The sequence below is a fragment of the Phyllostomus discolor genome, chromosome 8 (genome assembly GCF_004126475.2).
Source record: "Phyllostomus discolor isolate MPI-MPIP mPhyDis1 chromosome 8, mPhyDis1.pri.v3, whole genome shotgun sequence".
NCBI classification, from domain to species: Eukaryota; Metazoa; Chordata; class Mammalia; order Chiroptera; family Phyllostomidae; genus Phyllostomus; species Phyllostomus discolor.
The window spans coordinates 93,834,023-93,849,316 of NC_040910.2; the positions used below are offsets into that span (position 1 = coordinate 93,834,023).

The 15,294-nt window shown below is 38.7% G+C and overlaps 1 protein-coding gene across 1 annotated transcript in view; it reads left to right on the forward strand.

The window, feature by feature from the left end:
- The window catches only part of USP32 (ubiquitin specific peptidase 32), a 138,117-nt gene that overhangs the window by 30,411 nt on the left and 92,412 nt on the right, over window positions 1–15,294 (forward strand). The window contains 1 exon segment of the mRNA XM_028521827.2: window positions 5,595–5,722. Within this exon segment, the coding sequence (XP_028377628.1) occupies window positions 5,595–5,722 (128 nt within the window).

The window sequence follows — 15,294 nt, forward strand, 5'->3', positions numbered from 1 at the left end:
CACTAAGGCCAAATGGTATGTGCATCACCACATTGTTTTCTACTTTGAATTACATATAGAAACTAGGATATAATAGCAGAGAGCTAGATTTATAGCTTCTTAATAATGAGAGAAGTGGAGGTTTATTCTCTGTTATTTAAACATCTTCCTTACATGGGCTATATGGGCTAGATTCTTTTAGAAATTTTTGTTTGAATTACAGAGACTATGAAAACAGTAGTGAAAAAAGGCTAAGAAAAACACAATTATGAGAATGTAAATTGATAGAGCCACTTGGAAGGAAGTTTGGCAGTATTTATTCAACCAAAAAATGTGAATGACGTAGTGCTTACTAGATCTAAGCATATACGAGGTCTGTTTGGAAAAAGGCAAGCCACTGTTAATATAATGCGAATGGTTTGAGCAACATCGATGTAATCTAGCAACCAAGGAGAGTGGACTGGAGCGCGCATGTGTGAGCAATGACAACTTCACTGTACTAGTCAGTGGGGGTGGTAGACGTCCTTAGTGAGCATATGTACTGTGTGGTTGTCCATTCAAAATGACTGAGCGAATAGAGCCACGAGTCTGCATCACATTTTGCATTCAGCTTGAACATTCATCTGTAGCAACTATTTGGATGACTCAGAAGGCCACATCTACGGGGAACTGGTGATTGGCAGTTTCATCCTGACAACAAAGCCTGCTTATTCATCATGTCTCATGCAAAGATTTTTGGTGAAACATCAAATCACTCAGGAGATTCAGCCCCCATGACAGCCCAAATTTGTCACCTTGTGACTTCTGGCTTTCCCAAAACTAAAATTACCTTTGAAAGGGAAGAGATAACAGGCTGTCATTGAGATTCAGGAAAATATGAGGGGGCAGCTGATGGTGATTGGAAGAACTGTATGAGGTCTCAAGATGCCTGCTTTGAAAGGGACTGAGGTGTCATTGTCCTATGTACAGTGTTTCTTGTATCTTCAATAAATGTCTCTATTTTTCATATTACATCCCTGGTTACCTTCTGGACAGACCATAAGTAATTAATTTTTTCTTCCAAGGGGCATACACATGATTTCTCATGTCAACTGTTTTATGAAGGAAAGAAGGAAAAATGGCCTAAATGTCCAACAATAAGTGAATAGCTAGATGATCTATAGTATTGTATAGAATGGAATATGATGCAACACATAAAGAAATGAACTAGGTTTATATGTAATAAGGTTCATTGTTACGTATAATATGATATGACACCACTCTAAGTTTCTATTAATAGTTTTTATAAAAGCATAAAAGAAGACCTGAAAAGAGACAAAGCAAATACTGATTATCTCTTAGGGAAGGTTGAAGGAGGGAAGGGGATCAGGACTAGGGTTTGGTAGTGGTGACTGATGTATTTAGCTTTATCTGTCTGTACTGTTTGAATTTAAAAGAAGAATGCATTTAGATTGTTCCCTCTCAGACCCCTCCCCCACATACTGCACCACAACACAGCAACATGGGTTGCCCCACCCTGGCGAATACCTAAGGCTCTGCCCTTTTTTATATAACAGGCATGCCAAGACAAAAAAAAAAAAAAAAAAAAAAGGCCCAAAGGAAAGAACAGATTAAAGCTCCAGAAAAAATACATCTAAGCAATGAAGAGAAACCATCCTATCAGATGCAGAGTTCAAAACACTGGCAATCGGGATGCTCACAGAATTGGTTGAGTATGGTAGCAAAATTGAGGGAAAAGTGAAGGCTATGAAAAGTGAAATAAAGGAAAATGTAGAAGTAACCAACAGTGACAAGAGGGAAACCAGGACTCAAATCAATGGTTTGGACCAGAAGGAATACATAAACATTTAACCAGAACAGAATGAAGAAACAAGGATTCAAGAAAATGAGGAGAGGCTTAGGAACCTCTGGGACAACTTTAAACTTTCCATCATCCAAATCATAGGGGTACCAGAAGGAGAAGAGGAAGAGCAACAAATTGAAAACTTCTTTGAAAAAATAATGGAGAACTTCCCCAATCTGGCAAAGGAAATAGACTTCCAGGAAGTCTAGGAGACTCAGAGAGTCCCAAAGAAGTTGGACTCAAGGAAGCACACACCAAGGCACATCATAATTACATTAGCCAAGGTAAAAATGAAGGAGAGAATCCTAGAAGCAGCAAGAAATAAGGGGACAGTAACCTACAAAGGAGTTCCCATCAGACTGTCAGCTGATTTCTCAAAAGAGATCTTGTAGGCAAGAAGGGACTGGAAAGAAGTATTCGCAGTCATGAAAGGCTACATCCAAGATTCCTCTATCAGGCAAAACTATCATTTAGAATGGAAGGGCAGATAAAGTGCCTCCCAGATAAAGTCAAGTTAAAGGAATTCATCATCATCAGCAAGCCCTTATACAAAATGTTAAGGGGACTTATCTAAGAAAAAGAAGATAAAAAATTTGAACAGTAAAATGACAACAAACTCATGAGTATGAACAACCCAACCTAAAAACAAAACAAAACAAAAACGAACTAAGCAAACAACTAGAACAGGAACAGAATCATAGAAATGGGGATCACGTGGATGGTTATCAGCAGGGAAGGTGGGGAGGGGAATAGGGGAAAGGTACAGGGAATAAGTAGTATAAATGTTAGGTAGAAAATATATGGGGAGGTGTAGGAAATAGTATGGGAAATGTAGAAGCCAAAGAGCTTACATGTGTGATACATGGACATGAACTAACGGGGTGGGGAGTGTGGGTGGGAGGGTTGTGCATGATAGAGGGGAATAAAGGGAGGGAAATAGGACAACTGTAATAGCATAAAAATAAAAGAATGCATTTACTTACTACTTGTGTAATAGTTAAGAATTACCCCAAGTACTATCCAATAGAATAACCTTTTTTTGTACATTACTATTTATGTAAATATTTGTATACTTTTATTATATCATGGGTATATTTGTATGTTCCTATGTAGTCTTTATTACCATCTTTAAAAATACTCAGATTAGTTTTTCAATGAAATTACCAGGAAACCAACATGATGAAAGGATATGAATATTTCTGGCTCTTCTGTTTTTTTTTTTTTAAGATTTTATTTATTTATTTTTAGAGAGGGAATGGAGGGAGAAAGAGAGAGAGAGAGAGAGAAACATCAATGTGCGGTTGCTGGGGGTCATGGCCTGCAACCCAGGCATGTACCCTGACTGGGAATCGAACCTGCGACACTTTGGTTTGCAATCTGCGCTCAATCCACTGAGCTACGCCAGCCAGGGCTGCTCTTCTTAATTATTGCCATATTACTTTACAAAAGGATTTTACCTATGTATCATGCTATCACCAGTGATAAAGTACACTGACTTTACCATAACCTCAGCATTCAATTTTTTTTTAAAGTGTAACATAGAGATTAGAAGTGGGGACCCTGTAACCTGACTCTTTGGATGCAAATTCTGCCTCTTCCACTCATCAACTGTATGACCTTGGGCTAGTGACATAACTTTTGTTTTTCAACTTCCTCCTGTGTGAAATGGGAATAATAGCAGTGTCTACTCTGTAGAACTGTTATAAAGATTAAATGAAATAATATTTCTAAAACACCTAGAATAGTGCTTGGCATAAAGTGTTTGGTAAAATTTAAAAAAATAATTTTGAGAAGCTTTGGAACAAGACTTGTATACAGTTTGTATCTTATTTGCCTCATTTGATATCATGTGATTATTTTTTAAAATTTGTTTCTTTTAGTCATTTGAAGCAATAACATGCTGGGTAAATGTACAAATACTTAATATTTGAGTACAAGGTATCTGTTTTTAGTGACAAAGAAAAAGATGGCAATTATCAAAAGATTTTGAGAAAATCTTTATTTGATTTTCTGCCTTTGGTCAGGTAAATGTCTAAATTATACTTATCCTAGCACTGCTGTTTTCAGAGTGGTATTTGCTGTTTTTCATCTACAGAGTAACAATATTTTATTAAATGTTGCCTTTCTTTACTGGTATTCTGTTCCTTTGAATTTTGCATTATCTACATTTTTCTAATACTGTTTCTAAGTTGTGAGGTTCTGACCAACTTTTTTTCTGATTGCTTCCTATACATTTTTATTTATTTCAAGTGGCCAGATTATCCTTTTTATATTCTCCTTTGTAGATATCCAGATCTCATGCAGAAAGATCTTGTCTGTTAATATATTTAGTACTTACCTTTGTATTCTACTCATGTGATCTGTAATGTAGTCTGTTCTTTTCAATTTTCTTGTCTGTGTTATATTTGTAGATTTTTGTTTTTGTTTTTGTCAATGGGATTTCTTCTGTATTCTAATTTTATGTTTAGTTAACTAAATTTTATCAGTTTTCCTCTCTAATAGATATTTTAGAAACTTTGGAGGAATGGTTATTTTTGGCATTACCTTCAAAAGGTATACTTCTGTATTAGTTTAGAGTCAAAACAAAATATTGTGAATGCTTAAAGAAATTTGTGAAAATGTCATTTTGGTAGACTTATTCATTGTCAGAGATTAGGTTTGTACTGTTGAGAGATTTAGTGGAGTTAGAAAAACATACTTGATTAACTGATCCATTGGAATATATTTTTTTAATCTAAGAAATAATAAGCCTATTTTTAATGTACTTTGTAGATTTATTTCTCTATAGGAACAATGTTATAAATGATGATTAGATTCTTAGGGAGTTGGCTTACAGAAATTTAAATCATTGGTTAGCTGAAATACTGTCAAGAAATAGTAGAAATAATACTGTGGAAAGACTAGACAAAGCAGAATAACAATAAAATTGGAAAAGCCCTTTAAAAAGGCACATCTGGGCCTGGCTGGTGTGGCTTGGTGGATTGAGCGGTGGCCTGCAAACCAAAGGGTTGCTGGTTGATTCCCAGTTGGGGCACATGCCTGGTTTGTAGGCCAGGTCCCCAGCTGGGGGTGTGTGAGAGGCAGCCGATCCAGGTTTCTCTCACACATCATGTTTTTCTCCCTCTCTTTCTCCCTCCTTCCCACTCTCTAAAAATAAGTAAATAAAATCTTTATTAAAAATAAAAAGGTATTACCTTTTATTTTTTTTATTGTTTATAGTATCAACAATAAAAAAATAGAGTATTAAATATGTAAATCTGTGAAGAGTTTAGAACATTATAGTTGCAGGTGGTTGGTTACCAGATGGGTAACCAGAAAGGGGTCAGGGAGATGGGCGAAAAAGTGAAGGGATTAAGATGTACAAATTGGTAGTTACAGAACAGTCACAGGAATGTAAAATACAGCATAGGAAATACAGGAGCCAAAGAACATACCAGCATATGTGTGACCCATGGACATGAACAACAGTGGGGGGCTTGTCTGAGGGAATAGGGAAGTTGGGTGGAGGGGGGCAAAGGGTAAAAATTGGGACAAGTCTAATAGCATAATCAATAATATACAATTTAAAAATTAATTTAAAAAGAATTTTCATATTTTCCAGGTTAGAATAGAAAATATTAGAATTATGACTAAGTATCTTTGGGTTTGTTTTACTCATCTAGGAAGAGAAGTAATATTTGCCAAGTTTTATTAGGAACTGGGTTGAAAAAAATGAAAAGATTTTGAGAGCCTTGTATTCTCTTCTTATCCATCTTCTATTTCTGAATTGCAGTTACAGATGTAGAGCTGAAACGACTAAAAGATGCCTTTAAGCGGACCTGTGGACTCTCGTATTACATGGGCCAGCACTGCTTCATCAGGGAAGTCCTTGGGGATGGAGTGCCTCCAAAGGTTGCTGAGGTAATCTTTGTGTTCTAGGTTCTCCTTTGAGATAGATACCCACCAGCCTGAAATCTTGAGGGGCTTCCTGGTTTTAAGAAATGTCTTTGTTTTTTTATTGTTCAAGTATAGTTGTCTCCATGTCTCCCCCCACCCCAGCCATCTGGTTTTAACAAATTTAATCTGATCCCATTCCCCATTATTTTTCTTGCTAAGTAGGTAGGTAGGTCATGTTTTAAATGTCAATATGGCTGTGTTCTTAGAGGCCAAATGGAATATTGCAAAACTTGCTGTTCTGCTTCTTTTGTACTTCTGAGCTTTAGTAGCCACAGATTATAAACATGAAACCATTTGTGTGACTGGCCTCCGATTCTTATATACTTTATAACTCTGACATATTTTTCTGTTGAGATTATGTTTTATAAATTTTGTGTTAAAATCTTTCCAGATAATAAAACCTAACTAAATTCTATAAAACTAAATGTTGTGAATGAAACACTAGTTTATTGGAACTTGTAAAGGCCCTTTTAAATTCTACTAAAGTTTTAGGTAGATATAAAATGTGCTAAGTTGATGTAAATATTTCCTTTCTAAAAATAATAAACTTACCATCTTATAGGTATATTTTATTTATTTGTTTATTTTTAAAGGTTTATTTATTTTTAGAGAGAGGGGAAGGGAAGGAGAGGTATAGAAGGAAAATGAAAGGGAAAGAAACATCAATGTGTGGTTGCCTCTTGTGTGCCCCTTGCTGGGGACCTGGGCCACAACCCAGGCATGTGCCCTGACTGGGAATTGAACTGTGAGACCCTTTGGTTCACAGGCCCATGCTCAATCCACTGAGCTACACCAGCCAGAGTATAGGTATATTTTTAGATATGCATCATGTCATTCTAAATGTGAAATGAAAATAAAATAATAAAGCAGTGAAAATTATGATAGCAATTTTAGGTTTGGTATATTACACAGAACCTCAATTAATCATTCCTAATTAGTGACAGTTTCTGTTTCTAACTTGTGTTATGTGCTTTTGAACATTGTGGTTTACATGATATAGAGATTTCATTTGTTGTGTGTGTGTGTTAATCTTTTTTGGTGGGGATGTATGTTGCATTAATTCTCTTACATGTATTTTTTTGTAAAATTATTTACTTTCTTGTTCTGTCATTTCAAATTTATGACAAGGTTAGCTTTTTTCCTATTATACCTTACTGGGTTCTCTGTTTCAGAATGAATTCATCTTTCTATTTTATTATTTTTTTTAACCAGATATCTTTTATTAGTAATGTTAGAATTACTAATTCAGAGGGGCTGGTCAGGAACGTGGAGTCCACACTGGGCCCCCTCTTCGGTGGTGGCTGGGTCACTGCTCAAGTTCTTTATAAATAAGGCAGTAGTTGAAAAGCCAGTAAGCCACCAGCACCATAGATGTCCCAGCGACGCTCCCTTTCTTCACATAGTTGTTATAATACTGGTAGTAACCTCTTTGAAACACTCCAGCAGTGCCTTTAGGGGTGAAATCCTGCATCAGTATCCAGCCTGGTAGCTCCTCCATTTTGACATCCATGAGTTTGTTCTCCTTCACTGGTATGACTAAATCCATCTTGGAGTCCAGGGTGTCTATATTTCTATTTTCTTTTTGTCCTAAATGCTAGTATAATATAAAAATTTGGAATTTAGGATTTTTAATTTTAGGATATAACTAGCAATTTAATGAGATAGTATAAGTTGCCAGTTAAAGGAAGGAATTTAAACTTGGGTCCATATTAATATAAAATGCTTTCAAATTTAAATATAGACTTCCTCTACTATCTGAAAATAGTGTTCCTGTGAAACCTTTGTTAGCCAAAATGGCATAAAATGAAGATCTTAGGGCAGGTCTTGTTAATGGATACACAAAACAAATCAAGATTGAGTACAAATGCTCATGGACGCGGTTGGGAGCTATGGTGGCTTGATGCTGAGATGCTTTTTATCACTTGTGGTTTTTGGTGTTGTATTAAGAAACCATTGCATAACTCAAGGTCACAAAGATTTACTTTACTCTAAGAGTTTTGGCTCTTACATTTAGGTCTCATCCATATTATGTTAATTTTTGTGTATGGTGTGAGGTGTGCTAGGGTGGGGGACATTTTCTGTTCTGTTTGTCTTAGTTTTTTTTTTTTAATATTTTATTGATTATGCTATTACAGTTGTCCCATTTCCCCCCTTCACCCTGTATACCCTCTCCCACCCACATTCCCCCCTTTAGTTTATGTCCATGTGTCATACTTATAAGTTCTTTAGCTTCTACATTTCTCATACTATTCTTACCCTCCCCCTGTCTATTTTCTACCTACAATCTGTGCTACTTATTCTCTGTACCTTTTCCCCCCTCTCTCCTCCTCCCACTCTCCTGTTGCTATCCCTCCATGTGATTTCCATTTCTGTGGTTCTGTTCCTGTTCTAGTTGTTTGCTTAGTTTCTTTTGGTTTTGCTTTAGGTGTAGTTGTTAATAATTGTGAGTTTGCTGTCATTTTACTATACATGTTTTTTTTTTATCTTCTTTTCTTAGATAAGTCCCTTTAACATTTCATACAATAAGGAATTGGTGATGATGAACTCCTTTAACTTGACCTTATCTGAGAAGCACCTTATCTGCCCTTCCTTTATAAATGAAAGCTTAACTGGATAGAGCAATCTTGGATGGAGGTCCTTGCCTTTCATGACTTGGAATACTTCTTTCCAGCCCCTTCTTGCCTGTGAGGTCTCTTTTGAGAAAGCAGCTGACAGTCTGATGGGAACTCCTTTGTAGGTGAATGTCCCCTTATCTCTTGGTGCTTCTAGGATTTTCTCCTTCATTTTTACCTTGGCTAATGTAATTATGATGTACCTTGGTGTGTTCCTCCTTGCCTCCACCTTCTTTGGGACTCTCTGAGCTTCCTGGACTTCCTGGATATCTTTACTTTGCTAGAATAGGGAAGTTCTCCTTCATTATTTGTTCAAATAAGTTTTCAACCTGTTGCTCTTTCTCTTTTCCTTCTGGTACCCCTATAATTCAGATATCAGAACGTTTAAAGATGTCCTGGAAGTTCCTAAGCTTCTCCTCATTTTTTTGAATTCTTATTTCTCTATTCTTTCCTGTTTGGTTCTTTCTTCCTTCCTTCTGGTCCACTCTATTGTTTTGAGTCCCAGTTTGCTTCCCATCACTATGGGTTCCCTGTGCATTTTCCTTCATTTCTCTTATCGTAGCCTGCATTTGTTCATCTAATTTGTGACCAAAATCAACCAATTCTGTGAGCTTGCTGATCACCAGTGTTTTGAACTGTGCATCTGATAGATTGGCTATCTCTCGGTCACTTAAAAGGATGAGTTCTGGGGTTTTTATTTGTGCTTCTGTTTGAGCCATCTCTTTCTCTCTCTCTTTTTTTTTGGGGGGGGGGGGGCGTCTGGTCGCTCCTGTTATGGTGAGGGGCGGAGCCTTAGGTGTTCACCAGGGCTGGGCACGCCAGTCACTGGATTGTGACGTTGTATCTGGGAGCAGGGTCGAGAGGGAACAGTGGCGGTTGCTCCGTTCTCCGTGGGACCTCAGTCCCTTCTGCTGCTTCCCCCAAGCAAACTCGGCCCCTCTGGTGCCAATTCCCGTGTGGGTGGGCCTGTGCACGCGTGGGACCTCCAAGGACCTCTCCTGTGAGGCTGGGTGTCTCTCTGTGCGCCTCAGGGTCCACCCACTGTGATCTTGCACACCCCAAATGCCTTACGCGCCCCTGGATTCCTTACATGCCCAACTTTCTCTGCTCTCCACGCTGCAACCCACGCCTGGCTGCTCGTCTCCACCCTTCCTACTGGTCTGGACGAATGGGTCTATTTCAACTTCTTGGCTGTCCGACTTACATTCAGATCAATTTTCTGTCAGTTCTGGATGTTATTCTGCCTCTAAATTGTTGTTGTTCCAATCTTGGTTGTGCGTGGAGGTACAGTGTGTCCATCTATTCCTCTGTCTTGGCCTGAAGTCTGTCTTAGTTTTACATAGATATTGTGCCCCTGGATTTTTGAGGGAGAAACTTTCTCAATGATTCTACTTCTCCCCCAGGGATAGAGGGTTTTTTTCTGTTATCTTCCTCCAATATATGCAGGGGCCAACTAATAATATTTATACCACAAAGTGATTTGTCTTTTTTTGTTTTTTATATTCTGATCTGGAGCCATCTCTCTAGGCTAGTTTTTGCTAGGTTTTGCTATCAGTGGCACAAGGAATATGCAGTTTTCAGCATCGGGTGCCAGAGTGTTATTAATTATATTTATATATATCATTTAATGAATGTATTTTTCATTTTTATATTACTCATTTAAATTTATTTCTTGAATTATTCTTTAATCATGCATTTTATTGACAAAAATTCTGCATGGTAGATACTAGATCAGATTTTTTTTTTTTAAACAGCATAACATTTCTGACATCAAATACATGGATTTTATTTTTGTTAACATCAATTAATTCTTAAGTTCTCTGGATACCATCTAGATGTCCTACAGTTCAATTCAATTCTGATACTAATTACCCTGAGTTAGAACAGACCCCAAAGGTCTGCCCCCCGCCCCCTACTTCAAAAGCCAGTTGCAGGTTCCAGACCTCCCGTACTTCTAACCAATTGGCTGTAAATTTTGGGGTTCCCATGACTTCCTCGTCAGGTTCCATAATTTGCTGCAATGGTTCACTGCACTCAGGTAGGCACTTTAGTTACCGTATTTTTCCTATAAGACACAACTGCCCCTCCCCTCCCCCTGCAATTTGGGAGGAATAATGGTTGTTAATGCTGCTGTTGAATTCTATTTACACTTAACATTGATGAAATATTATGTTATTTATGTTATTAGATATTTTACTACATTTTTTGCTTCAAAATTTTTTTCCTATTTTCCTCTAAAACCTCGGTGTATCTTATGGTCTGAAAAATATGGTACTGCTACCACTTTTTTTATTATAAAGGATACAACTCAGGGTGTTGGGAGAACTGGACAGCTACATGATCACAAACCTACATCATACACAAAAATAAATTCAAGGTGGATAAAAGACTCAAATATAAGTCATAATACCATAAAAGTCCTAGAGGAAAACATTGGCAGGAAAATCTCAGACATTCCATGCAGCAACATCTTCGTGGATATGTCTCCTAAAGCAAAGGACATAAAGGAAAGAACAAACAAATGGGACTTCATCAAATTAAAAAGCTTCTGCATGGCTAAGGAAAATAGCATTAAAATGAAAAGAGAGCCAACTGTATGGGAAAACATATTTGCCAATGACTCTTTGGACAAGGGCTTGATCTTCAAAATGTATAAAGAACTTACATGACTCCACTCCAGGAAGACAAAAAACCCAATTAAAAAATGGGCAAAAGACTTGAACAGACACTTCTCCAAGAAGGACATACAGAGAGCCCAGAGACACATGAAAAGATGCTCAGCACCACTAGCCATCAGAGAGATGCAAATTAAAACCACAGTGAGATACCACCTCATACCTGTCAGAATGGCCAACATAAACAAATCAACAAACAGGTGTTGGAGACGATGTGGAGAAAAGGGAATCCTAGTGCACTGTTGGTGGGAATGCAGACTGGTGCAGGCACTGTGGAAAACTGTATGGAATTTCATCAGAAAACTAAAAATGGAACTGCCTTTTGATCCAGCAATTTTGCTGCTGGGATTATACCCTAAGAGCCCTGAAACACCAACCCAAAAGAACCTATGCACTCCAATGTTCATAGCAGCACAACTTACAATAGCCAAGTGCTGGAAGCAACCTAAGTGCTTATCAGCAAATGAGTGAATCAAAAAACGATGGTACATTTACACAATGGAATTCTATACAGCAGAGAGAAAGAAGGAGCTTCTACACTTTGAGACAGCATGGATGGAACTGGAGAGCATTATGCTAAGTGAAATAAGCCAGGTGGTGAAGGACAAATACCATATGATCTCACCTTTAACTGGAACATAATCAACAAAAGAAAAAAACAAATGAAATATAACCAGAATCATTGAAAATAAGAACAATCTAACAATAGCCAGAGGAGAGCGAGGAGGGGACAGAGGGGAGAAGGGTTTTCAGGAACCTACTATAAAGGACACATGGACAAAACCAAGGGGGAGGATGGAAGCAAGGGAGGGAGGAGGATTTGGAGGGAGTGGAGAGAAAATACAGATAACTATAATTGAACAACAATACAGTAATTCAAAAATAAATAAATAAATAAATAAATAAATAAATAAATAAAGGATGCAGCTGAGGAACAACCAAATGCAAAGGGTTGTATTGGGCAAGTTATTGGCGTGGAGATTGGAGGTTGGAGGGGAATGGTGCATGGAATTTACTATCCTTTTAGTACTCTACCTTTTGAGCACCTTGATGGGTTCACCAACCCTGAGGTTTTTTTTTTTTTTTTTTTTTTTTTTTTTTTTTTTAATATATTTTATTGATTATGCTATTACATTTGTCCCATTTCCCCCCTTCTCTCCCCTCCACCCTGTACCCCCTCCCACCCACATTTCCCCCTTTAGTTCATGTCCATGTGTCATACTTATGAGTTCTTTAGTTTCTACATTTCCCGTACTATTCTTGCCCTCCCCCTATCTATTTTCAACCTACATTCTATGCTACTTATTCTCTATACCTTTTCCCCCTCTCTCCTCCTCCCACCCCCCTGCTGCTAACCCTCCATGTGCCCTCCATTTCTGTGGTTCTGTTCCTGTTCTAATTGTTTACTTAGTTTCTTTTGGTTTTGCTTTAGGTGTGGTTGTTAATATTTGTGAGTTTGCTGTCCTTTTACTATACATGTCTTTTCTTTATCTTCTTTTCTTAGATAAGTCCCTTTAGCATTTCATAAAATAAGGGCTTGGTGATGATGAACTCCTTTAACTTGACCTTATCTGAGAAGCACTTTATCTGCCCTTCCATTCTAAATGAGAGCTTTGCTGGATAGAGCAATCTGGGATGTAGGTCCTTGTCTTTCATGACTTGGAATATTTCTTTCCAGCCCCTTCTTGCCTGTAAGGTCTCTTTGGAGAAATCAGCTGACAGTCTGATGGGAACTCCTTTGTAGGTTACTGTCCCCTTACCTCTTGCTGCTTCTAGGATTCTCTCCTTCGTTTTTACCTTGGCTAATGTAATTATGATGTGCCTTGGTGTGTTTCTTCTTGGGTCCAACTTCTTTGGGGCTCTCTGAGCTTCTTGGATTTCTTGGAAAACTGTTCCCTTTGCCAGATTGGGGAAGTTCTCCTTTATTATTTGTTCAAATACGTGCTCAATCTGTTGCTTTTCCCCTTCCAATTCTGGTACCCCTATAATTCGGATATTGGAACGTTTAAGGGTGTCTTGGATGCTCTTAATCTTTTCCTCAATTTTTTGAATTCTTATTTCATCATGCTTTCCTGCTTGGTTGATTCTATCTTCCTTCTGGTCCACTGTATTGTTTTGAGACTCATATTCCTTCCTTTCACTATTGGCTCTCCTCCGCGTGTCTTCCTGCATCTGTTTTATGGTAATCTGCATTCTTTCATCTAAATTTCGTCCAAAATCAACCAGTTCCGTGAGCTTTCTGATCACCAGTGTTTTGAACTGCGCATCTGATAGATTGGCTAATTCTTGGTCGCTCAAAAGGATGAGTCCTGGGGGACTGATCTGCTCTGTTGAAAACATGGTTTTTTTTTTTTCCCCCGTCTCTCCTTTTTTTTTCCGGTCTGGTTGCTCTTGTTACGGTGGGGGGCGGAGCCTTAGGTGCTCACCAGGGCTGGGCACCCCAGTCGCTAGATTGTGATGTTATAAGTGGGGGCGGGGCGGAGCGGGAGCGGGGCGGGAGAAAACAATGGTGGTAGTTCCGTTCCCCTGGACTCAGGCCCTTGTCTGGGCTTCCGGGCTGTGAGTTCTGCCCTGGTCCACAATCGCTGCCCCTCTGGGTCTGCCAGCCACAGCTTGCGTACTCAGGGATCACCGCTGCCTTCTTGCTTGCCGGATGGCTTTTGCGCCGAGTTTGCGCCAAACCTTCCCCCGACCTCCGCGCGCCGCTGACCCGAGCCAGCCCCGCGCCCGCCTGGCTCGTCTTCTCCTACCAGTCCGGATATATGGGTCTACTTCAGCTTCTTGGCTGCCCGACTTCCATTCAAATAAATCCTCTGCCGGATCTGGGTGTTATTCTGATAGTGAATTATTGTTGTAAATTACTGGTTTTCTAATCTTGGTTGTACGAGGAGGTATCGAGGTTTTTTGATTGATTGACTGTTTTGTGTGTGTGTGTGTGTGTGTGTGTGTGTGTGTGTAGAAGCTTCATTGCATAGGCATGATTTATTAAATCATTGGCCATTGGTGAGTGGCTTAATCTCCAGCCCCTCCTCCCTTCCTAGAGATTGGGGAGTGGGGCTGAAAGTTCCAGCCCTTAATTATATTGTTAGTTTTTTTTGACTGGGTGCTCTCATTCTGTAGGTTTGTAAAGGGTGCCGGAGTCACCTCATTAGTATACACTCAGATGTGGTTGAAAGGGGCTTATGGATAACAAAAGATACTCCTTTCACTGGTATCCAGAAATTCCAAGGGTTTTAGAAGCTCTTGTGTCAGGAACCTGGAGGAAGATGAAATATAAATTTCTTATTATATCACAGTAGCACAATAGGCATCAACAAAGAATTGTCAGATGAATGAATTATGTGATTGCTGTTGCTTTCTCTTTTTATGCATAGCTTTTCTTTATTTCCGATTACTGTAATGCCCATTTCTAAGAGTTTAAAACATGCCTTTTGGGATCCCTTAGTCTTTACTTATTTTTTTTTATTTTTTACCATTTTAATTGAAAATATTTGACATATAACTGTAAATTTAAGGTGTAAAAACATTTGATACATTTGCCATTGTACTTCTGAACATTTGTTACTGGACTAAAGGGGTCTGTTTGCTTGTGCCCATCAAAGCCTAAGAAGATGTGAACAGAAGTTTGCAGCAAAGAACATAAGGATTTATTAGTTGAGGAAGTGGCCCATGCCTGAAGTCCCAGATGAGCTAATGCTCAAAGACCTGGGTCCCCAATGGTTTCTTGGGTATGGGTTGGTTATATAGGGGAAAAATCATTAATCATGGTGACTAAGGAAGTTAGGGTTGTGGCTCTACTGATTGGCTGGTACCAAGGCAAGGGGTAGTTGATCAGTGCATCTGTTCCTGATGTCAGACATGGCATCACTTTGTCTGGTTTCACATGGATGTGTTTTGTGGGGTCATTCTGGAGCTGAACACAACTGAGGCCTAGATGTTATCTCTAGTTTGACTGAAACTCTGTCTTTGTGGTCAAGGGACTGAGGCTTTGTTCCTGAGATTATTTGATGCTGACCAGAACCTTATTGTCCTGAGGGCTTAATGATTAAGGGAGTGGACATGCAAGGGAGAAGGAGGTAGGTGGGTCAGGGTGCTGGATGAGGCCAGTTTAAATCAAAAGGAAGGAAAGAAGAAAAGGTCATATTAAAGAAATGAAGTTTCTGCATGGTTACACATTCAGTTGGAGAATGTCAGTCTTTCAGATCAAAATGATGTGTATAAGTTTTACAGAAATTGAAGGAGGTTCTCT